The sequence below is a fragment of the Trichechus manatus genome, unplaced genomic scaffold (assembly GCF_000243295.1).
Source record: "Trichechus manatus latirostris isolate Lorelei unplaced genomic scaffold, TriManLat1.0 scaffold00045, whole genome shotgun sequence".
NCBI lineage: Eukaryota > Metazoa > Chordata > Mammalia > Sirenia > Trichechidae > Trichechus > Trichechus manatus.
The window spans coordinates 3,589,345-3,615,632 of record NW_004443981.1 but is presented as its reverse complement, the minus strand read 5'-3'; the positions used below and the strand labels follow the sequence as shown (position 1 = coordinate 3,615,632).

Sequence of the window (26,288 nt, the reverse complement as noted above, 5' to 3'; positions counted from 1 at the left end):
TATTAAAATATTTGTAATAAACAAATACTCCTCCATGACAAAATATGATAGATCTTCCTATTGATTTGCTTCTGTACATGTGATCACTTACTTTGCCTAATAGGCAGTTCTACTCTGTCATGTGGGGTCGCTATGAATTGAAATCGACTCGCCAGCACCTAACAACAGTGGCCTACTGTACTGGTGGGGGACGGGGGTATGTATGTGCGAAGATTTCCATATGATTTTTTGACCTGGGAATAGGAGGTTAGAGAAGTTTTGAGTGCCTCTTGCAGGCTAAGTATTAATTTATGTCAGAAACAAAATAGTAGAGGTAGTTGATTATGAGTAAAAATGGCCCTTTACAGATCGCCTAAAGGATCTTTGTGAATTACAGGGTTTCCTGGATGGTATACTTTATACAACAAAGCATAATTTCTTTGTGACCTCTTTTAATTTCCTTTGAAAGTGATTTTATGGTTAGTGAAGAAAGGTGATTTTATGGTTAGTGAAGAAGGGCTGAAGTGGCAGTGTATCAAAAGATATTTTCATATCTTCCTAGTCTTGCAGCAGGTATAGATATGAGAGAAATATAATATATGGACAGTGTTTTTGGTAAGTTGGACCTTTACGTATAGTAAATAATGCATGGCTCCTAATAATGAGAACAAAGTAATAATTTTTAACATTTTCAACATATGACTCCTTAATAATGTGTTAAACTTTTTTCATAAGAAAATAACAGAATTTAGCATTCAGTTAGAATAGAGCCAAATTATTATTTCAAAAGTAGTTGCCTCCTGTGAGCTTGACTTTTAATGTAATTTGCTTGACAGGCTAGAGGAAGATATGTGTTTACTTGAAGATAATACCTGTGTTTTTAACATTTATTTTAGATCTGTGTTGATGTCAGTGTGAACTGCAGGAATAGGCGACATGCATTGATTTGTTCCCACTATAAAATCATGCATTTAAACTTGGGAAAGACACCAGAGTTACTTATCTTCTGAAACTTAATTTTACAAGTTTTTTGTCAGGTCTAAGTTTCTTTAAATTGTAGTCCCAAAGTATGAATTCATTTACAAATACTTGTAATCACTGTATAAATTTAACTCAGATTCTTGTCACAGTCCCATGAGTTAGGTATTTTATTTTCTATCATTTTATTATGGGAATTTTCAAATATACAGAAAATCGGAAAGAATTGTGTATTGAATACACTTAAACTCACTATCTATGTTCTGCCATTAACATTTTGTTATATTTATTCTATCACATATATCTATCTATACCTCTATTCATCTATCAATCTATTTTATTTTTTAAAGCATTTCAGAGTAAGTTGCTGACATCTGTACACTTTGAGGGTGGGTTTTTTTATCATCCCCATTTTACACTAGAGAGAACTGAGACACAGAGAAGTTAAATGATTTGTTCATGGTCCTACAGCTTGTAAGTGGTAGAACTAAGATTTGGACAAAGCCTTTTTTTAACCACTTTCAGAGAATGCTAGTTCACATAGTGTTAATAGGTGTTACCATTAAACATAATTTTGTAGTCATATAAATTTGACAAATACTGGATTTCAGTCTTGGAGATTCACCAGGCATGTTTTCATAGTACAGGATCTATGAAGTTCGTCAATAAAGACGTCTGTTTAACTTTGTTTAAGCCAACCATTTCCAAATTTATTTGACCAGGGCACTATCAATAGGATTGGGCTAGGATTCAGTGGAAAATACTTCGGAAAATGATCATTCAGGGGGTATCCTAATTTTATTTATTTAGAAGAATATATGTTTTTGAAGAGTTTGTATTTGTAAATATAGCCCTAGAATTTTAGAGTTGGAAGATATCTTAGAGATCATTGAGACCAACGCCTTATTTCAGAGATGAGGGAACTGAGATACAGGGTGGTGAAATAATTCAAACCAAGAGGTGCTAAAGTACATAGTGGCAGAAGTGAGACTAGAATGCAGCCTAGAACCTGCGGGTGGCATTTAATAGACACTCAGTATATATTTGTTGAAGAAAATGAATAAATCTGTCCAGTTTTCTTTCCACTACATATCTATAGATTAGAATTTTTGTTTATTTACAGTTTATATTGATCAGTACAGTCTATTAACATTTTTTATTTTTGTTACATATGAAATATAGTTACTAAATACTTTTTAAAAAGTTTTATTGTAACGGATAACATACAGAAAGTTGCATAAAATATAGCTGTACAATTTAATAAGTAATTTTAAGATACACCAGGTCAAGAAATAGAGCATGGCTGGTACTTCAGAAGACCCTGTGTTCCCCTTCCTATGGCTGATCACTTTAATTACTTCCTTTTTCTCTTTGTTTTTTAGCTAATTTAACAGGACATGCAGAGAAGGTGGGGATTGAAAATTTTGAGCTTCTGAAGGTCCTAGGAACTGGAGGTGAGTTTTGGGTTAATTGGTTTTAAGGGAAAAAATGTACTCATTATTCATATAACAAAGGATTGATATCCTCAATACAGAAATCAATTAAAATTTAAAAAGCATGACAAATCCAGCAGGGGAGCTGTCAAAGAACATGAACAGGCCATTCACAGAGGAAGAAATACAAAAGGCAAAAATTGAAGGAATTTAGCAAGGATTTAGGGAAACTAAGCACTCTTACCCTGCTTTGTGAATGTAAATTAGTTCAACCTTTACACAGGGCAAATTGACATTATTATTTTAAAAAGCAAAAAAACACAACAACAAATCACTAACATTTGTGGAGAGCTTGCTATTTGCCAAGTACTCTGAAGTGCTTTATATTGATTGACTCATTCAATCCTTGTTCAACTTTATTGATAGCTAATGCACATCGTTTGGAGTAATAAAAAATTCAAGACCATTCAGACACCCAATAGTAAGGGTTTAGTTAAGTGGAACACGGAACCTCCATACAGTAGAATTGATTTATGTTTACTAGCATGAAAACTCTTCAAAATGAATAAGTTTTTTTTAAAAAGTCTACAAAAGAGAAGGTACAGTATACCATTCCGTAGTATAAAAATATTGTATGAATATATGTTTCCGTATGTGTATGTATATAGAAAAATCTCTGGGATAGACACCAAAATGAGAACAGTGGTTGTCTCTGGATGGTGAGGTTTTAGATGATCTTGATTTTCAGCTTTATACTTTTCTATGACTTCTGAATTTTTCCTACCACTGCTCTTGCTGCTGAGGAGTCAGGGCAAACTTCATGGGTTTATGTCCTGTTCCATCACACATAGCCAGTGCTTAGAAAAGTGTGTTTTGTTTAATGCTCTGCTGTCACTGTTTTTGAAATTCATGAACGAGGTGCCCTATATTTCATTTTGTACTAGGTCCCACAAATTACATAGCTGGTCCTATGAGGAATGCACCTTGCATCTTCAACTCTCCCCTTGGAATGTGTTGCTTTGTAACCACCACTGCTGTGAGAACTGGCTTCTATCATTTTCCTTCCTTTTAGTTAGAGAAGTGAAAACCTCTCAAGAAAACTTTTGCCTTTTTCCACCAACAGCAGTTCTGTAGGTTCTCTCCTTGGCAGTGGAGGGAGAACCTTAGAGGACAGAGCATTTTTTCTTTCTGACTGGTTTAACTTCACACTCTCTTCAAGGCCTGTGTACCTTCCTAGATTTCCAGCTCCTGGCAGGATGGATTGCAATTGTCCATATTAGGATTATCTGCCCATACCTTTCACCTTGCCAAACCTTCTAGCAGGAGAAAAATCCTTTCTCCTGGGCTTCTACAATCAATCCCAGACACTACCCCAGCTTCATATGTATATGTGTAAATTCGCATATGTAAGTTGTCTTTAGGTCATTCAGTAATAAGCTTTCGTTCCTAGGGCTTTGCCATTCAAGCCTTCATAACTTCTCTCAATATTTTAGCATCCCATGCAAGAGCCAAACTTTACAGCTACCAGTGAATATGCCCATGAGATTTTCTTATTCTGTACAATTAACCCGTTTAAAGTACGCAGTTAAGTGATTTTTAGTATATTCAGAGTGTGCAGGCATCACAAGGAATAAGGAACAAGACATGCTCAAAAATGACCAAGTCAGTTTGAAAAGAACCAATAGAAATTCTAGAAATTTAAAAAAAAAATTCAAATTATAAATTCAGTGGATGATTTAATAGCAGATAAGATGTAGCTAAAGAGAGAATTAGTTAATTGGAATATAGATTTGAGGAAAATATGCAGACTATAGACTGGAGGAAAAAGAGATGGCATATATAAAAGAAGATTTAAAAATAGAGACTAGGTAGAGAAGATATAACATGTTTAATCAGAGTTAAGTCTAATCGGAATTCCAGAGGAACTAATAGAATAGGGGAGAGGCACTATTCAAAGAGATAGCAGCTGAGGATTTACTAGAATTGATTAAAGGTATGAATCTATGGATTTAGGAAATAGAACAGATGCCAAGCAGATAAAGTAAATTCTTCTATTAAATATATCAGAGAGAAACTGATGAACACCAGAGACAGAGAAATACCCTAAAAGAAGACAGAAAAAGTACTTATTTATACAGGAACAACAGTGAGACTAATGCCCAGAGAAAATAACCACCAACCTGAAATTGTATACCCAGGAAAACTATTTTCCACGAGTAAGGGCAAAATAGACATTTTCAGATATACAAAATGTGTTTGCCACCAACAAATCCTCACTAAAAGAATTTCTAAAGGATGTGTTTTAGGGAGAAGAAAATGATCCCAGGAGAGTTTTTGGGATACCAAACGTATTGGTGAACAAAGAACATCTAAACATTATTTAACATAAAATCATAATCATAATGTCTGGTTTCTGAGGTTATAAAAGAAGACTGCAATATTGAGCAAAAATAGAACATAGTTTGAGAGGTGATAGGAGTTAGTGTTCTGAGGTAGTGTTCAGACTTTAACATGCACGTGAATCTTGAAATTTGTAAATTATTGAACTGATTGAAAAATAAATAGGAAACTGGAATAGTCCTTGTTATGGATCAAATTGTGTCCCCCAAAAATAAGTGTGAATCCTAACCTCTATGCCTGTGGTTATAATCCACTTGGGAATGGGTTGTCTTTGTTATGTTAATGAGGAAGGATTAGTGTAAGGTGTGTCTTGAGTCAGTCTCTTGAGATATAAAAGAAGTTACCTAAGCAAGCAAGCAAGCAGAGATGAGGGAAGATAGATGCCAAGCCACATGGAGGTCTCCAAGGAACCAAGAAACAAGCTGAAGAGACAAGGACCTTCCTCCAGAGCTGACAGAGAGAGAAAGCCTTCCCCGAGAGCCAGCACCCTGAATTCAGATTTCTAGCCTCCTAAACTGTATGCTGAACAAATAGTCCGAGAAGCTGGACTATATGAAAAAGAATGGGAGAAGGGTCATTAACAACCTGCATTATGCAGATGACACAACCTTGCTTGCTGAAAGTGAAGAGAACTTGAAGCACTTACTGAGGAAGAGCAAAGACAACAGCCTTCAGTATGGATTACACCTCAACTTAAAACAGAAATCCTCACAACTGGACCAATAAACAACATCATGATAAACGGAGAAAAGATTGAGGTTGTCAAGGATTTCATTTTACTTGGATCCACAGTTGACACCCATGGAAGCAGCAGTCGAGAAATCAAAAGACACATTGCATTGGGCAAATTGGCTGCAAAAGACCTCTTTAAAGTGTTGAAAAGCAAAGATGTCCCCTTGAGAACTAAAGTGTGCCTGACCCAAGCCATGATGTTTTCAGTCACCTCATATAGATGTGAAAGCTGGACAGTGAATAAGGAAGACGGAAGAAGAATTGATGCCTTTGAATTGTGGTGTTGGTGAAGAATATTGAATATACCATGGACTGCCAAAAGAAGGAACAAATCTGTCTTAGAGGAGGTACAACCAGAATGCTCCTTAGAAGCAGGGATGACAAGACTACGTCTCACATATTTTGGACATGTTATCAGGAGGGATCAGTCCCTGGAGAAGGACATCATGCTGGTAAAATAGAGGGTCAGCAAAAAAGAGGAAGGCCCCCAACGAGATGGATTGACACAGTGGCTGCAACAGTGGGCTCAAGAATAGCAGCGATTGTGAGGATGGTGCAGGTCAGTGTTTCGTTCTGTTGTGCATAGGGTTGCTATGAGTCGGAACCGACTCAACGGCACCTAACAACAGCAACAACAAACTGTGAGAAAATAAATTTCTGTCATGAAAGCCATCCACTTGTGGTATTTCTGTTATAGCAACACTAGGTAAGTAAGACTGTCCTGTAACTATTAAAGAATGAGTTCTGCCAAATTTTCAAGGCATAGATAATTCTAATCTTCCACAAACACTTTCAGAGAATAGAAAAGAGGAATTATTTTCCCCAATTCATTGTATGATGCTTATATAATCTTGATATCAAAAATAAAGTGTGAGAAAAAAGTTATAGGCCAGTTTCACACATGCAAAATTTTTAGATCAGATTTATAAAATCAAACCTTGTGTGTATTTTCTTTCAACACATGTAATACTTTGTCTCATTATCTATCTAGTCTTCAAGTGGTTTGATCACAGGTCTTAAAGACAATTCTACAAAGGCGAGGAAACAATTTACCAGTATGTTTTACTCTTCCTTCTCCATTTCATGCTTGTTCACTGTCCTGTAATTGGTCTGTTGTTAGCCATATAGATACTGCTTTTCCTTTTTGTCATATGACAGTATACTGCTCTTATGAGAAGACAGAATAATAAAGAAATGTCAAACTGTAGGTATTTCTGTATTTAAAATCACAGTTTTGATGACTAAATGGAGTAGGTGGAAACTTTTAATATGAATATAATAAAATCTCAATTTTTATTCAGAAATTTTACCACTAAACTTTCAGTTTCATTACTTTTAAAGATAATTTCTTTCAGCACTACTTAGAATAATAGAAAGACCTTATCGGATATCTTTATACATCATGTAAGGTTTTCTGTGGAAGTGAAACTGTAAGTTCTTCTGAACAATAAATTTTTATTTATGATGTACTAAAAAAAACGCTATCCATCAAATGTCTTGAAGACTTTGTGGAATACTTTAATATGGAAGATGTATTTTTTGATCTCATACTTAAGTACACGTGACATTTTTGTGGAAAATCTCGCTTTTCCTACAGAGTATTGGTTTGTTTCCATTTCCAGTGATCCTGTTTCCTTTGGTCTATTACTGATCTGTTGATCGGTTTACTAAACTGACCAACCAGTTGCCATTGAGTCGACTTTGACTCATGACGACCCATGTGTGCTAGAAACTTTGAAATAATTTATTTTTAAATTTTATTTTATTGTGGTAGAATACCTATAACAAAACATCTGCTACTTCAACCGTTTTATGTGTATAATTCAATTACATTAATTTATGGTCACCATGTAGCATTACCATTACCACTATCCGTTTCCATTTTTTTTCCATCAACCTTAACAGAAACTCAGTACCTCTTAAGCAATAAGTCTCCCATTTCCCCCTTCTACCTGCCTCTGATAACCACTAATAAACTTTGGTCTCTATGAATGTCTATTCTGAATATTTAATATAAGTGGGATATTAAAATATTTGTCCCTTTGTGTCTGACTTATTTCACTTACCATAATGTTTTCAAGGTTCATCCATGTTGTAGCATGTATCAGAACTTCTTTTCTCTTTATGGATGAATAATAGTTCATTGTCTGTATGTACTATATTTTGTTTATCCATTTATCTGTTGATGGACACTCAGGTTGTTTCCCACCTTTTGGCTATTGTAAACAGTGTTGCAATGAATATTGGTGTACAAGTATCAGTTTGAATCCATGCTTTCAAGTCTTCTGGATCTATACCTGGGAGTGGGATTGCTAGGTCATATGATAATTCTGTGTTTACTTTTCAGAGTTGTTACAGAGTTGAGATTACAAATTTCCAGTTACTTTTCTTAGTGCTTGTGTGGAATGGTCAGGATCTTAAGACCTACTCACATCGCCATTTTACCACAAGTCCCTGAAATAATATTTTGATTCTTTTATATTTGGGCTATTTATTTCTGATTTGTCACGAAGTCCTATATAATTTTTCCCCAAAAATGACTTCTAGATTTACCTTTTCTCTTCTGTTCCTACTGCCATCGTTCATATTACCTTATATATGGATTGCTGTAGGATTTTCTTAACTGGTCTGCTTTTGTGTAGGCCTCTCTTCTGTTTTATTCATTTTATACAAATAATATGCAGTCTTATTAAAATAGAACATTATTGTGCAGTTCTCCCATTTTAGAACCTATAAAAAGTTCCCTTTTTTCAGTTAATTAGTAAAATCTAAATTCCTGCCTTGCTTTCAAGCTTAACTCTGTTTCTCCTGTCTTTTTTCTCCAGTTACCCCAATATTCCACCTACTTGCTAGTCCAATTGATTTTCTTTTACTCCCCTACTACTTTGCTATACTTTGATGCCCTGCCTTATCTCGTTTCTCCATCTGTAGTGCTCCTCCTCTTTCCAGCTGTCTAAAACCTGCCCAGATTGCTTTGTTCTCTGTACTGTTGCACTGAGAGTTCTTCATAGAGAACATAGCACTCAGTTCGTCCCTGAACTGTTCATTCATATCTGGTGCTTATAGAGTGTAAATTCTTAAGATCATCCTTAATATTTTTCCAACCCTACTGCTCTGTCTTCTTTCCAGAGTCCAGCACAGTGTGAGGTGTATTAATAGTCTAACAAGTATAATATTTATGCTGTAGTCTCTAGCATTGTTCTTCAGATTAATACTACTCTCAACTCTAGGAAATATCTTTGATTTATGTTTTAAGAATTACTTTGTTTCATGATGAAATTTTAGATTATTTATGGGAGTGATAATTCTGTTTGAATTTCTCTCATCTTTTATCTTGCTGCCTTTCTTTTGACCTTTTTTACTATCTTTGGTATATCTGTTTGAGTATAGGGGAAGAAAAAGTCTTTAAATGTACCTGTTGTGCACATTTTTAATAATTCTGATACTTAGTGAAGTAGAGCATGAATGTATCAAGCTAAAAGACTTTAGTAGTCTCTTTGAATTTCCTTTATTCATAATATATGATCATGTACTTTGGAGATCTAATGTCTTGTCTCATCATGACAAAAAAGAAAAATCTGGCCATGTAATTGTAGAGGGAACAGCTGAGTTGATTTGCTCTTCCAAATATTTATTGTAAAGCCTAAAAAATGTCCAGCAATGGAGAAATACAACCACCAAAATGTCTTCCTGGTTTCATGCTTGTTTCATGATCTTTCTTAAGTTCAAATTTGATCATGTCACTTCTCTGTTTAAAAGCCTTTCAGTTCATTCTCATTGCTCTTAGGATTTATTCATGGCTTGTATTTATTGAGAGCCAGCCACTGTACTGGGTGCTGGGAATAGAGTAGTGAATATTTAAAAAAAGAAAAAAAAAGATACTATATGATACATATAAACTTGCAAATTGAGTCATACAGACCTGGTCTTCATTTAATGTAGAATTATTTCTGGGCTTATGAAATTTAGAAGTGAGTGCTGGCAGGGTATAGGAATTCAGAGTCCCTTGCCTTTCAGTAATGTCTAATGAGCAGTAACCATTGGTGCCTACCCTGGTGCCCTCTCAGGAAGGTCACTTTTTCCTTGTCATGTGGATTGTTTTGTTATCTTATCAGCCGCAGACTTTGCAAGTTGTTCTGTGGAAAGTACTTGTTTATCAAGCTGAGAGACTGTCATTGGGCTGCTTACTCCAGCCTTAAGTGCCATTCGAGAAATACAGGCAGTGATATTTCTTGGCTCCTTAAAAATCATCTCTGTGAAAAGTATCCCTGACAGGACAGTCTTTTTTTTTTCTTTTTTTTACAGCAAACTTTTCAGAAACACATTTCATTTATTAAATAAGACATGCTTCCATTTATTCAGGGTAATTTGCCACTAGAGGGTGCTGGAAATTGCGCTAGGCAATTTAAAGACACAGCTGCTTTTTGGTGACATAATAGAGGGAAGAAAGTTTGGTTGAGTCATGCAAAAGACTGTTGTTAAAAGTTTGATGACTTAGTCATCATTTGTCATTTTATTCTTTTAGACATTTGTACCTCGAAAAGCATGTATTCATTTAAAATGTCAAAATTGTCACTCAGAAAAGTTTATAATTTTATAATTTTGCATGTGTGTGGACCCACTGCACCTTATGCTTCCCTGTAAGCCTACAGCATTTATGTAAATCTTAGAGGTTAAATGTTTGTGATGTTTCATGGCATAATCAAAAGATGATTCCCCACAAAGGCTTGATTGACATTGTCTCCCTGGTGTAAACACAATTTTATTTATTATTGATACTGTCTTAGGTGTGGTGCCCTTGAGCCAAATCCCAGGACAGGGATTGGGTGCACATGATTTATTGCGGGAGTGCTGTTAGGAGAAAAAGTGAGGGAAACAGGATCAGGCAGGGGAAGGGCCTGAGAAAGCATGGGGTCTAAGATGGAGTCTAGATTTAGGTCATGGGAAGTCTTGCAGCAGGAGTGAGGGAACAGGCCTTTTGTCTCCATGTTAGTTAATGGCTGCAGGCTGCTTGGGTGGGATAGGATAGGGAATGGTGGGATGGAACCTCTCAGGTGGGGCGGCTCCTGTTGTACATTGGACACTTCTCTAGAGAAGGGGACAGCTGTCAGCCATTCACAAGGAATACTCCTAGCACTGGGGGATGGGTACACCAGCCCAGAAAGGGGATCTTGGTGGGGTGCCATCAGCGGCCACTACCATGCTCATTAACACCTGTAGTTAAAACCGAAGTACTTAGTTAAGCGAACAGCTTGTTTGTTGAAAGTATACACAGAAAATTATGTGTGAATATGCTTATTAGTCTCCCTTGCTTTCAGGTTTTCTGCATTTTTCTTTTAGTAAGATCTGTTGGTAATCAAATCCATGGTTAATCGTCTCCCATTCCATACCTTACAACAGGGCATAATTTCCTTTGCAGCTTTTTCTTCTTTTCAAATGAACCAGAACTCTTTGGTTTTTAAGTCACTTGGAACCATGGGTAAGAAATGGCCCGTGAATTACATGGCTCATCCATACGGAGATAGGAGTTGCCACAGCCACATACATACATGCGATTAGGAGCTGGTTTAATGTATGTAGTCGCTCAGAGCTTTCTCTGAAACTTAGAAAGTGCTGTTCCAGAAGCATTACTACACAATTTATCTTTAATTTTTCAAGCTAATGCAATATGCATAAATGGAATCCAAAGCTAGTTAGTCCCTTAACTATTTTTATTTTCAGCCTTCTTATATATTAAGTCTTTTTTCAGGAGCTGCCACCATCCACAAGAAAATGTACTGATTTGTGTCCCTGATTCTTTTCTGCTGGGCAGTTGTTATTGAACATTAAAGTTGCCAACCAAATGAGTCAAAAGGCCCTAGTTAATTTAAAATCTAGAAAATGAATTAAGTTTAGAGAATACAGATGTTTATGCACAGAATAAATGGTCCACCCCAGGCTTCTCAAAAAAATTATTGCTTGTGATTTTGTAAGCTTTTACTGTCTCTTTACTTTTAGCATCTGTTTATTTAATCAAGTGTGTTTTGAGTTCATAGCTTTTCCATGTATGTTAGAAGGATAATCTATTTTTAATCAGTCTAACTTTTTTAATCTTAGAAATTTTGTTTTTGTGATTTTACACCTCCTAGCAACAATGGCTAACTTAAAAAATAGGTATATTAAATGACTCAAATTCTCCGTTTTTATTTTAAGATTATATTGAAATCTTTAGCTTTATAGTTATGTAATTTTTTAATATTTGAAATGTAGTGTGCAATTGAGATACCTGTCGTGGTAAGAAATTTAGAAATCAATGCTTCTGTTTGATAAATATGTAAAATCAAATGCATTCTATTTATTTTAAATGTGCTTTAAAACTTTCCTATTTTTAAAAAGAAATTTAAGGGAGTTTGCAAAGATAGATACCCCTTCCCCCCAAAAAAGATACTTAAAATAGAAGAGTAAGAAATGAAAGCAGAACAAAAGCCAGATAAAAGGAAAGTGAAATAAATGTGGTAGACTTCTGAGATGAGATAGTCGTTGTAATTGTCATAAATTTAACTCTGAGGTTACCAAGAGGTAAGGCAAAATGTGAAATTCTTTGGCCTGTGTGATTTGTATTATTTCTTTTAAAGGTGAGTGGCATATAAATTCATCTAGAGCAGTGGCTTTCAAGCTTTTTTTTTTTTTTTAACTGTTACCCATAGCTTGAAATAAGTATACTTTTAATATTGCAACCCAGTGTATATATTTATACGTATACATGCACACATTTTTTTTTTTTTTCAGTAACACATGTTTGTTATTGGCCAGACCGGTTTTAGATGCTTATACGTATTAACTTATTTAATTCTCAAACTCTATGATGTAGAACTATTACTACCGTTAATGAGGAAACTGAGACACAGATATGTTAAATACTTCTCCCAAGATCACACAGTAAGTAGCATTTTTAGAATTCAGGCACAGGCAGCCTGACACCAGAGTTTATGTTTTTAACTGTTGCTCTCTACTGTTCCTCCTTTTCTACCTCACGTGCTCAGATTTGTTTACATTTGTTCATGTGCGCACGCACGCACATGTATATAAAGAGGTAGAGAGCTTCATGAAACACATTTTTTTTATTGTACTTTAGGTGAAGGTTTACAGAACAAATTTTTCTCATTAAACAGTCAGTACACATGTTGTTTTATGACATTGGTTAACAACCCCACAACATGTCAACATGCTCCCTTCTCTGCCTTGGAGGACCTTTTTTTTTGTGTGTGAAAATATACATAGCCAAAGATACACCATTTCAAAAATTTCTACATGTACAATTCAGTGATGTCAATTATGTTCTTCTAGTTGTGCTGCTCTTCTCACTTTAGATGAAGGTTTACAGAACAAAATAGTTTCTCATTCATGAACACTTAATGTATTTGGTTCTATTTCAGTTTTTTAGATGCTAGTTAGACCCACTAAACTGACATCATCGTCCACTGTTGGGTCATAGCCCACTGTTTGAAAAATCGCTGATCTAGAGAGACTTTTAACAAGCATGGGAGTTATCACATGTCTCCTATATCAGGGGTATTAAGTAAGGTAATGGGAACAGCATCTTTGACAAAAGATACATTCTTGAAAGGACATAATTTTTATTTTATGTCATCTCAAAAAAAAAGTGAAGCACATAACGATTAAACCTCAACTTGACTGAGACTGGAGGCACCCTGGAAAGCACGGCCCCTGGATTCTCTGTCAGCCCAGAACTAAAACAGTTTCCGAGGCCAACTCTTCAGACAGGGATCGGACTGGACTGTGAGACATAAAGTGATACTCGTGAGGAGTGTGCCTCTTAGCTCAAATAGATACAAGAGACTAGATGGGCAGCTTCTGTCTGGAGGTGAGATGGGAAGGCAGAAAGGGTTAGGAGCTGGCTGAATGGACATGGGGAATCGGGTGGAAAGGAGGAGTGTGCTGTCACAGTATGGGGAAAGCAATTAGAGTCACATAACAATGTATGTATAAATTTTTATATGGGAAAAAATAAAATATATTTAAAAAAAAAAAAGAGCTAGGCTGCTAACCAGAAGGTCGGCGGTTCAAATCCATCAGGCGCTCCTTGGAAACAGTATGGGGCAGTTCTGCTCTGTCCTATAGGGTCGCTATGAGTCAGAATCAACCCAGCTGCAACAGAATCACCCTTGAGTTGGATACCATTATGTCTGCTTTATATGTGTGAAAATTGGAGACTTTGGGACAATGACATCAAATCACTTTCTGCCATAAAATCACAGAATTAATGTGTGTGTGACATGGCCAGGACTTGAATTCAGTATATATTAACAAAACAAGGATCTGACAGAACGAATCCTGTAAAAAGAGACCAGAATCCACACAGCCGACCTGCAGAGGAGAAATGAAATCCTTTCCCCTGTTACCTGAAGGTGCTAGTGCTTATTTAAGGCCTCTCGAAACACACTCTCTGCGACCTCTGAGCTACCTGAGATCACCATGCTGGAAAGACCACGGTGTAGGCCCTCTGGTGGAAGTCCCAGCAGAGCCCAGCCTTGTAGTCATCTCCATCCAGGCGGACATAAGAGTGAAGCCATCTTGGGCCCTCCAGACCAACCCATCCACCAGCTGAATACCATTCAAGGAACTCTGTTGATGCCACGTTGAACAGAAGAAGAGCCTAGCCAAGCCCTGCTGGAATTCCTGACCCTTGAAATTGTGATATAATAAAATGATTGTTATTTAAAAAAAAAAAAAAAAAGATTAAACCTCAACTTACTAAAGTCTTTTTGACTAGAACTTAGCTTCTACGGTCCAAGTGAGGTGCTTTCTGTTGATCTGTCTTAATGCAAGGTAGATTTTAGAGAATTTACTGAAACGGACAGTAATGTTTCTTAGATTTTGTGGATAATTAGATGTTTCAGATGAATCTTTATAAGTACCAAATTATAGTCAGTCAGTTTCATGGCTGAACTCTTGAATGGTTTGTGTGTGTGTGTGTGTGTGTGTGTGTGTGTGTGTGTTTGTGTGTACTGATTGTGCTGCAGTGACACTGAAAAGAAGCAACTTCTCTGAGAATCCTTTCAGTGATGGTGGTTTTATTTGAGCATTGATACATACTACCCTCCTAGTCATACTATATACATACAGCTGGCCTCTTAGCAAGGATACCAGTTCCCGAAGGCAGGACAAGTGAAATTTAGAGTTCCAGGGGTATATTTCTTCTTTGGTTCCATTTCTGGCACCGCTGTCTTGGGGTAGATAGGGGTCTTCAGGAGAAGAGGGTTGGGGGTAGGCAGGTTAATTGATCGTCAGAGTTGAGAGCTAGTGCCAGAGACATATCTATCACGTGGAAAACTGGAAATCTTTCCGCACGTTCGATTACACATGGGAAAGGGGTGTGGCTGAGCATTGTAATTAGTTTTCCATAGTTGTGGCAGATTACAAAGCAGTGGCTATCCGTAGATGTCAGTATGTTAAAATATTTTTCTGTTCTAGAATGGTGGCAGGTAAGTTTCCCTAGTTCACTTTCACCTGGGAATGTAGTCAGGACCCACATTTAATACCAAAATTAAAAGGGATTACTTTATGAAAGCTCATTGTTCCTTCCTAAAAGAGAAAGGGTTGGCCAGCTATGGCTCTGTATATGAATCTGAAATGCTAGATTATTTTGCTAAAGGTCCGTCTTCAACTTTAGGTCAAAAATGAGAGTATTTGGCAATATGCTGCAGAGCTCTTTCTTTGATCTTATCCTGTTTTCTTGTTTGTTTGTTCATTTTTTCATGCATTCAACATTATTTGAGTTTCTATGATGTGCCCATTCCAGAATTACTTGCTATTGATACAGAATGAGTAAAATCAGACATAGTCCATGACTTCATGAAATTTACAGTCTTGTGGGAATTAGACAGTCAAGCAATCACACAAATACATGTAAAATTATGTTTCTGATCATTTCTATGACAGAGAAATGATGGTGTGTGAGAGCATAAACTGAGAGGAATTGACCTGGTCTGAGAGGTCAGGAAAAGATGATTGAGCTGAGGTCTGAAGAAGTTAGCTATGTGGGAAGGTGAAGAGAGGGAGGTAGAGGCCAGATAATTTAGAAACTTGAAGTTGTCTTAAGAATACTCTTTATCATGATCAGACTTACTGGTCTGACAGAGACTGGAGAAACCCTGAGAGTATGGCTCCCAGACACCCTTTTAACTCAATACTGAAGTCACTCCTGAGGTTCACCCTTTAGCCAAAGAGTAGACGGGCCTATGAAACAATAATACATGGAGCTCAGCCATATGTATGAGACTAGGTGGGTACACCAGACCAGGGGCAAGGACGAGAAAGCAGGAGGGGACAGGAAAGCTAGACGAATGGAAATGGGGAACCCAGGGTCAAGAAGGGGAGCGTGTTGACATGTCGCAGGATTGGCAACCAGTATCACAAAACAGTATGTGTATTGTTTAATGAGAAACTAATCTTCTCTGTAAACATTGATCTAAAGCACCCAAAAAAAAAAATGCTCTTTATCAAGAGCAGTGGGAAATCAAGTGTTTTGAGCAACTTAGAGCATAAAAGGCATGCTCACCAGATTGAGGATAAAAGAAAGCTAGGAGGCACACCTAGTATGATTGACAGCCATCTCACCATTTGAGAGGTTTGCAATAACCTGGAAAGACGAGAGGACTGAAGCTCAACAGTGATAAGTATGATCCTTTAGTTAGTGGAAACTCATGATACAACTGGTACTGTGGTTAATAAAAAAAAGTTTATTAAAGTAGAGAATCATAAAAAATGATATATATGTAATTTGAACATATTTTCCGCTTAAGATGTATAGATATACATTCATTTGCCAATCTTTGGATGTAGGTACAAGGCCGTTTGTTTGAGGATGGGTTCACTGATTGACTGTTTTGCCTAAAGCAACTTGTAATACATCCTTTATAGTAGGTTCGATTCTTTAAAGTGGAGTGAGAATTAGACACATTTGAAGTAATCTGAGTGCAGAATCCTTTTAGATTTTCGCAGTTTTTCCGCTAGACTTTTATAGTTGTTTCACCCACACCTGCTTTTTCAGCAGTTGCTTTGTTTTTTTTTTAAGTGTCTGGTTTTTTTCTTGTTCTTCCAAAGTATTCAACCTCGTTTTTGTAGAAACCACAACTCTTTTTTCACAGTCACGTTTCAGTAGTTTATGTAATATTTAGTTCAGTTATATAACAACAGCATATACAAGCATAAACAGGTAAGGCAACAAGTATCAGTGACTGGTGCCAGGCATCCACCTGATCGCATAGGGGCAGAAGCGCCTGCGTAAACTCGCTGTGAGTGGTTCTCGTGCCCCTTGTGTGTTTTACAGAAGGGAAAGGAGAGAGTATCAGTTAATATTGGGAGTTGGATAAGTGGAAGTCACGTGTGAGACTTCCTATTTTATTCTTTTAAAAAGCAGTAGTTCAACTACAGTAGTTTATGCTACAAGCTTGGTAAGAGCCCAAAGTAGACATGACTAGTAAATAGTATATATAATGTATTCAATTTTAAGCAGCATTCATAAAATCTGAGTGACAGCAGTAGTCTCACAGTGATTGAGCCATTCGGATGCCAGTGAGAGCAGCATGTCCTAGTTGAGCACTATGACAAAGGACATTATGGAGACACCTAGAACAGTGGTTCTTAGCCTTTCATGGCTTGTAGCTGCTTTCTCCAGAATAATACATGTAAAACATATACACTTGGGAAATCTTGCATACATTTAATTATATTGCATTATAAGCTGATTACTTTTAGAGACAGACTGTAAAAATACTATTCTAACAAATTGATCTCATTCTCATTTTAATACAAAGATTAAAGGCTACTTCCTGAAATTTTTTATTAAATTCAGATTTTACAAATAATATGAAAAGATCAGCTTACTCATGCTCAAAGTAAATTTCAGTGAAAAGACTGCTTTTGCTTGGCTTGAAAAAGAAGTTGAAATTGTGGAGTGGTTTTTGGCATGGAAGCATAAATACACTGTTTTAAAACTGTCAATTTTAACTTTATTATGGCAATAAGTGCTGAAGACCTGATTTATATCAATAATATGGCAAATGAAATAAGAGTCACATGTTTGGAGAAGCAAGTTGAGAAGAGACCTACTCTAAGGAATCAGAAATTTCTCCATTTAGTTCATTTTATATTTCCTTTATCATCAAGCCACTGAGATCATTAGTAACAAGGTTTGTCAGCATCATTGTGCTGTCTGCGTCAGCTAGAAAAGAATTATAAATCCACATTTCAGTTTGAATAGAAATAACCTTTATAATATCTGCAGTGTTCTTCCAATCTATGGAAGTTTTTCCTCAGCTTTGGAAAAGTTTAAATAGTTGTCTTGATCCAATTCTCTTTTCTGAAATGGCTGCTTGGCTAAGAGAACACACAGGTTTTCAGCAACATCCGAAATGGTATCTGTAGAGTCTTGAATTTAAAGATTTACCTCATTCATAATGTTCACAGATATCTGCCAAGCTAATTCAGGAATTAATCCTCCTTGTCAGTTGTTCTTAGAATGTATTTTCCCTCAGTCTCAAATAACTAAAACTTCTACTTCAAGCTCTGTCAAGTGCAGCAAGACTGCTATAGTTGTTGAGTGCTGTCAAGTCTATTCCAACTCATAGCGACCCTGTAGGACAGAGTAGAATTGCCCCAAAAAAACAGTCCTCTGGAAAACCAGTGAACTCCATTCCCTATTTTGTTCATGTTTCTTGACAGGGTATTTTGAAAAGGCCCTGGCTTTGATGAAGTTGATAAGGTTCTCAGCAGTAGACAAGACTTCTGGAAGATTACTAGTAGAGCATTTGATGCTATTGCATGTTGATGTAGAAATTAAAGAGTAATGGTAAGGCATGAAGCTTAGTCTCTTCACCTAAGCAGCAAATCCAGATACATTGCTAAACACCCATTTAGGGGCTCCAACCAAGTAGCAAGTACTGTTGTTTAGTATTTTTGGCCAAAAAGATGCTTTCAAAATAGGAATTCTTTAATGGTTTCAGCACACACATAATGGATGCACACCTAGAGCTGGCTACACTAAAGGCTGTCTGTCATCCATCTGGTTGAAAACAGAAAGGAAAAGATACAGCCACCGATTCCAGTTCTGATGGCCTCTCCTAAGATATTGGAAACCGGTAGGCAAGGGCTACTTCACTCTTCTCCCTCTGCTCCAAGCTGCAAACCAGCTTAACCAGGGAATGTGGTCTCTTCAAGGTCTCTTCAGTAGTGAATGTGTTTTCTTCCCACTTGCCAGTGTGATAAACAGCCTTATGGGGTGCTTCACAAGCAAGCCTGTTTGGAGTCAACAATTTTTTTTTTTAGCTCTACAGACTACTCTTAAGTAAGATCCTCATTGTCTGAAATATTTGTTGTTTGGTTAGTTGTAAGGAGTCCCTGAGTGTCACAAGTGGTTAAGCATTTGCCTGTTAACTGAAAGGTTGGTGGTTTGAATACACCCACAGGCAGCTTAGGAGAAAGGCCTGGTGATCTACTTCTGAAAGATCATAGCCATTGAAAACCCCTGTGGAGCACGGTTCTGCTCTGAAACACACAGGGTCGCCAGAGTCAGAGTTGAGTCGACAGCAACTGGTTTGGTTGGTTGGGTGGTAGTTGTGAGATACTCCTTCTTTCACTTTTGCCGACATAAGCCATCAACTGGCATTTACCATGTAACTGAAGTGCTGTAGCTTTTGTGTTCATCATGGCAACTATAAAGGTAAAAACAAGATTTATGAGCTTCATCGTACTTTTTTCTTTGACATTTTCTGATAGATGATCATAATTGTATTGGCTGTGTGATCTTTAACTCATTATTGGAAAACTTCTGGACATTATCACATGGAAAGGAAGGTGACTGTGTTATTTAGCCATAACTGTATAATGGGAAGCATGGCAATAAGGATGATTTTATATGACTTCACCATATAATCAGTATTCTATGCTCCTTTGCACTTATTTAGAGTAAAATACTATTTTTTTTAATAACAGGAAAGAAATAAAAAATATTTTCTTGTACTTGCTTTACAGACTCACAGAACACATCACTGGACCCTGCTAGTGGTGACAGGTCTTAAAGTCATATTACTTTTAAGATTGGTTTAAGGAATAAGGACATTTTACCTAGGTGAGATGGCATGATAGTGCTTTATTTTTTTTTTTAAGTATATTTCTATCAGTTTGTTTTTTATTCCTTTTTTTAGTAGACTTTATTTTTCAGAGCAATTGTAGGTTTACAGAAAAATTGCACAGAAAGGGTGAATAAAGAAAACCAAAGACACAAGGGAAAGATTAGTCCAAAGGACTAATGGACCACACCTACCACAGCCTCCACCAGACTAAGTCCAGCACAGCTAGATGGTGCCTGGCTACCACTACTGACTGCTCTGACAGGGATCACAATAGAGGGTCCTGGACAGGGCTGGAGAAAATGTAGAACAAAATTCCAACTCACAAAAAAAAAAAAGACCAGACTTACTGGTCTGACAAAGACTAGAGAAACCCTGAGAGTATGGCCCCAGACACTCTTATAGCTCAGTAATGAAGTCACTCCTGAGGTTCACCCTTCAGGCAAAGATTAGACAGGCCCATAAAACAAAACAAGACTAAATGGACACACCAGCCTAGGGGCAAGAACGAGAAGGCAGGAGGGGACGGGAAAGCTGGTAATGGGGAACCTAAGGTCAAGAAGGGAGAGTGTTGACATGTCGTAGAGTTGGCAGCCAGTGTCACAAAACAGTGTGTTGTTTAATGAGAGCTAGTTTTCTCTGTAAACCTTCATCTAAAGTAAAATAAAAAATTTTCAAAAGACAAATTGCACAGAAAGTACAGAGTTACCATATGCCCCCCTCCCCAGCTCACAGTTTCCCCTATTACTAACATCTTGTCATGGTATTGTACATTTGTTAAAATGGATGAACCAATATTGATACGTTATTAACTAAAGTTGGTAGTTTGCATTAGGGTTCACTGTTTGTGTTGGACTGTTCTGTGAGTCTTGACAAATACATAAAGTCATATATCCACCATTATAGCATCTTACAGAAGTTTCACTGCCCTACAGGTGCCTTTGCCTTATCCTCCTCCTGCTCTCCCTGGCAACCACGGACCTTTTTATTGTGTCCATAGTTTTCCTTTTCCAGAGTAACATGTAGTTGGAATCTTACAATATGTAGCCTTTTCTGACTGGCTTCTTTCGCGAAGCAGTATGCATTTAAGATTCTTCCATGTCTTTTCATGTCTTGATAGCTCATTTCTTTTTATTGCTGAATGATATTCTGTTGTATGGAGGTACCACAGTTTATCCATTCACCTATTAAGGTACGTCTTAGTTGCTTTCAGTTTTTGGCAATTATGAATAAAGCTGCTGTAAACATTTGTGTGGTTTTTGTACAGACATAGTTTTCAATTTATTTAGATAAATGCCTAGGAACACCTTATGGTAAGCCTGTATTTAGCTTTGTAAGAAACTGCCAAACTGTTTTCCAAAGTGACTGTACCATTTTGCATTCCCACTAGCAATGAATGAGAGTTCCTTTTGCTCTACATTCTCACCAGCATTTGATATTGTCAGTGTTTTGGACTTTAGCCATTCTAGTAGGTGTGCTTTTCCATATGGACTTCAGAATTAGTTTGTCAGTACAGGCAGTCCCTAGATTATGGACGCGTTTCTTTCCTAAGTCTGTCTTTAAGTTGAATTTGTACCTAAGTCAGAAGGAACAGTTAGGTATAGTTTGCACCTAACGTAAGTCAGATGTTTGTCTTAGTATATAGTATACCTTTCTATGCATAAAAAACATTAAACATTTCCAGATACACTAAAACATCTTTAACATAATGTAGTAATAATAATAATGTTTTGATGCATGTCGCAAAGTAGTGCCCATTTGTTATTACAAACCATTGTATGTACCTCAAATTTTTAATAAAATAGGCTTTATGGGGGTTGATTTGTAACTACAGGTTGAACATAAGTCGGACATTTGTACCCCAAGGACTGCCTATATCCACAAAATAACTTCAGGATTTTGATTGGGATTGCACTGAATCTGTAGATCAAGTTAGGAAGAATTGACATCTTAATAATATTAAGTCCTATCCATGAACACGAAATATCTCTCCATTTACTCAGATCTTCTTTGACTTCTTTCATCAGAGTTTTGTAGTTTTCCTCATGTAGATCTTGTACATACTTGTGTGTTTCTTTTTTTTTTTTTTTTTGATGCTAACGTAAATGGTGTTTTGTTTTTAATTTCAGATTCCAGTTGTGCATTGCTGGTGTATAGGAAAGCAATTGACTTTTGTATATTAACTTTGTATCTTGCAGCCTTGCTATTATTGCTTATTAGTTCCAGGAATTTTTTTGTTTGGGTTTTTTTTTGTTTTTTTTTTTTTTTGGTCTATTCGGGATTTTCTTCATAGACAATCATATCTGCAGACATTTTTGTTTTTTTCCTTCTCAATCTGTAATTTTTTTGGTCTAATTGCTTTAGCTAGAAATTCCAGCATGTTGTTGAACAGGAGATGTTCTTTATCAAGTTGAGGAAGTTCTCTCTAGTGTGCTGAGAATTTTTATCATGAGTGGGTGTTGGATTTTGTCAGATGCTTTTTCTACATCTACTGATATGGTCAGATGATTTCTCTTCTTTAGCCTGTTAATGTGATGGCTTACATTGACTTCCAAGTGTTGAACAAATCTTTTCATACCTGGAATAAATCCCACTTGTTTGTAGTGTATGATTCTTTTTATACATTGTTAGATTCAATTTTGATAGTGTTTTCAAATATTTGAAAAATTATACAAAAAGAGTAACATTCTTTTTCTGTAAGTCCAGAGAGGATAGAAGTAGGACCAGTAGACTAATATTATAAGGAGGCCTAATGCCACTCACTATAAGAAAATTTTTCTAATGTTTAGAACCCTTCATCAGTAAAATGGGCTACTTTGCAAAACTTCCTCGTCTTGGAAGTGTAGCATTCCACTGTTATAACACCTAGCCTGTATTGTGACTTCTCTTTAATGCCTGGCTTTTTGTCTATTTGTCTATGAGGTCAGTCACTTAAGGGAGGTGGTGGAACACAGCCAAGAGTGTGGGCTGAGGAGTTGGGCCGCTATATACCTATAGTGGCTTGCTCTGTTGAAAGATAGAGTATGCTTCATTAGAATACTTTAAGCTCCATTCCCTTGCTTCTGAATGGATGAACTTTTTTCATTTTTAGACTTTAATTTGTTAGAGTCTATGCCTTAATAGTTAATACCCCCCCCAAAAAAACCCTGGAATCCCATTGCCACTGAGTTGATTCCAACTCATAGCGACCCTATGGGACAGAGTAGAACTGCCCCATAGGGTTTCCAAGACTGTATATCTTTAGGGAAGCAGACTGCCACATCTTTCTCCTGCAGAGCTGCTGGTGGGTTTGAACTGCTGACCATTTGGTTAGCAGCTGACCGCTTAACCATTGTGCCACCAGAGCTCCTCTAATAATATTAATAAGCATGCTTATTAATATCTCAACTTATAATTGTCTAGTGTGTCTTGTTAATATCACGTCTACTTTATTAATATCCCAGCCTATAATTGTCTGGTATTCTTTGTTAATATCACTTTTGCCTTATTAATATCTTAGCCTATAATTGTCATATTCACAATGAGAGAAAACACAAACCTTCGTAAACTTTTTCTGCCTTCCAGAATGTGTTCAGTATGTTTATGGTATGGCTTTTATTAAACTCTAGAACATCCCATTTTTAGTATTCATGAAAAATCATTTTGTTACTCATTTATGGATAAGAGTATGGTCCCTGGAGTCAGACTACTTGTGTTTGAGTCAGTTCTGCCACTTCCTATCAGAATTCTTTAGTCAGTTCCTTACTATTCTGAACCCACTTGGGGCTACCAAAAATGCTAACTTCATTGGGCTGTTGTGAGGGAAGGGCTCATCGCAGTGTCTGATATAGAGAGGTCCTTAGTAAGTGTTGGCTCGCCTCCTCCTGATGACTGTACAGTAGTCATTCACTGATCCAGTGTATGTCACCTGTACTTACGTAGCTCCTGAAATACTGAACTCAGTAACGTACAGGGTACAAGGGCCCTTCCTTTAAAGCTCTCTTATTCCTGCCCTGGTGGCACTATGGTTAAGAGCTTGGCTACTAACCAAAAGGTTGGTAGTTTGAATCCACAGAGTGGTTCAAAGACCAGGCTATCTGCTTCCAGGAAGATTACATACAGCCTAGAAACCGCTATCAGGCATTTTTGCTCTGTTACATGGGATCGCTATGAGTCAGAATCGACTCCATGGCATCTAACAACAGCAATTCTAGTGAATAGAAAACAATTATGTGCTAAATACTTCTAAACTGGGACTGAACTAAACCATTCCAGGTATTTTAAAATAGACTGGCTCTTTACCAAAACCCGTTGCTGTCCAGTCGATTCCAACTCATAGTGACCCTATAGGCTGGGGTAGAACTGCCCCATAGAGTTCCCAAGGCTGTAATCTTTACGGAAGCAGACTGCCATATGCTTCTCCCATGGAGCAGCTGGTGGGTTTAAACCACTGACCTTTTGATTAGCAGCCCAGTGTTTAAGCACTGTGCCACCAGGGTCTATAACTTGATGGGATGAATTGGGGACTTACCTTTTCCCTTGTAAAAAGTGTGTTTTTTGCCTGCCCTCCCTCCTTCTCTTCTTTCCATCTCCCTCTTTCCTCCCCCGCACAATAAATGCAGAGAACCTACTCTGCCCAGTGAAGCAGTGTGCCCATGTGGCCCCCACACAGGATTGTGCCAGACAGAGCCCTTACTTATGGAAAGTATGACGAGGTTGACCCAGTGAGCCATGAGTTACTGCCCAGAGATGTAAAGGGCAGTGTTCTGTCTTATTGCTTGGAATTTATGGTCTTTTGCTGGTCATTAATCTGAAGACCTGTTTTGTGTATATAATATTGAGGTGCATGCTTTATGTTGGGTTATGGAATTCTTATTAAGAACTGTTTTTATTTGTCCCTATCAACAGTGAACATACATACCTAGAGGTTTTATCTGATGTCTGAAATGTCCTAGTTGTGCTAGAATTAGATCGTGGTTATTTGACCATAATAACAACTCGTTTCCTACAGCTAAAAATACTGAGGAGAGAATAACAGTACAAGAGTGAAGAAGGCCTAACCGTGTCAGCAGTGGTTAGATATATAAACACAGGGTTACACCTGGAAATATATTTGGTGTAAAATTGAAGAAACCCATCAAAGAACTGTTTGAACCAGCACTAAGGATACTGTTTTCTTCAAAGAGTGTTTTTGTGCCTTGTAACTTTCAACTTGCAATAAATTACCATTCCGCCTGTGTAGCATTTTAATTTTTAATTTTTTTTCTCTTATTTTCAGCTTATGGAAAAGTATTTCTAGTACGTAAAATAAGTGGTCATGATACTGGAAAGCTATATGCCATGAAAGTTTTGAAAAAGGCAACAATAGTCCAAAAGGCCAAAACGACAGAGCACACAAGGACGGAGCGACAGGTGCTGGAGCACATTAGACAGTCACCATTTTTGGTTACATTGCACTATGCTTTCCAGACGGAAACCAAGCTTCATCTCATTTTAGGTAAGTTTGTCCACTGTCGTCAGACTTTTTATGAAAACATTTATCCTTGAGTCTTGAGCCATAATGCACTCAAAAGGCAATACACTTTGGACTTAGAAGAAGCGAAATATTTTGACTCTAATTCTTCTCTGTGGTGGCATTTCCTTGAAAATCGTGCATTGCTCTCATGTGGGATCTCCTAGCCTAAAGGGATTTATCTACTTCTGTTGTGTATTCCTTTATTCATCTTAAGGAACAGTTGACTCATTAGGAGGATCTTCCTCCCTGGCCACGGTGCTTCCATTTACGTGGAGGTGCTGAGTGGTGCAGTGGGCACAACTACTGTTTTAGGAGTTCTAAGAAACATGAAGTCAATGACTTGGGCTGACAAGGGGAAATTTATGGAAACCAGTAATGGGGAAAAATAAAAAAGAATGACAGAAAAGATTTCTATTCCTAGAGATGCTTTGCTTTTCCTGGTGAAAAACCTGCATATAATGGAGATAGCCACTAATCAGTCCACCCTTTAATCACTTCCATCTCCTGAACAGGCACTTTTGAATACTTCCCTTTCCCAAATAAAGTTAGATCATTGTGTTTGGACTTTGGAAATGTCCACAGTGCACATTGCCAGATTACTTTGCAGAAACGTTGCACCATTTTCTGTTCCAGAAGTAAATGGCAGTACTTCCAGTATCACGCTCTGTCACCATTGAATATTCCATGTATTACAATTTTGATCCCATTCTTGTGTTAATTTGCATTTATATATTATGATTCCTTCCTAGAACTGTTGTGAGGATTAGGTAAGATAGCATTTCGCTTAGTGCTCTGTAAGCATTAGCTATTTCCTGAGTGCCTGCAGTGTTACCGTAGTATCACTGACTAGGTGTTATCCACAGTATCACTAACCCTCACAGCTGTACTGCCAAGGTCCCCTCATTTACGGTGTCAGATGTTCTCAGAGGCTGCTTGTCTTGAAATTACATACTTAGGGTAAGTTTGAGAATTAAGATTAGAACTCAGAGCTGACTCATTCCAGAGTCTGTGTTTTGTTGGCCAAAAATGTTGCCTGTAATCTTTGATTATTGGTAGTGCAAACATGTTTTTTTGTTTTTAATATATTTGGCAATTTTATTGAATTCTCTTATTTTGGAAATTGTACTTTTATTATTGTTG

The 26,288-nt window shown here is 37.1% G+C and overlaps 1 protein-coding gene across 5 annotated transcripts in view; it reads left to right on the top strand.

Moving 5' to 3' along the window:
* RPS6KA5 (ribosomal protein S6 kinase A5) overlaps window positions 1-26,288 on the top strand; it is a 184,952-nt gene that overhangs the window by 62,768 nt on the left and 95,896 nt on the right. For 4 of the 5 annotated variants that reach the window (XR_002824163.1, XM_023731699.1, XM_004376663.3 and 1 more), the window contains exons 2-3: window positions 2,340-2,411; window positions 24,912-25,130. Coding sequence is in view for 4 of the 5 variants with exons in the window: in XM_023731699.1 (XP_023587467.1) it covers window positions 2,340-2,411; window positions 24,912-25,130 (291 nt within the window). In the remaining variant the exon portion in view is untranslated. Of the gene's footprint in view, window positions 1-2,339; window positions 2,412-19,092; window positions 19,654-24,911; window positions 25,131-26,288 lie in introns of those variants that run through there. The other variant, XM_023731701.1, reaches the window with a different exon arrangement.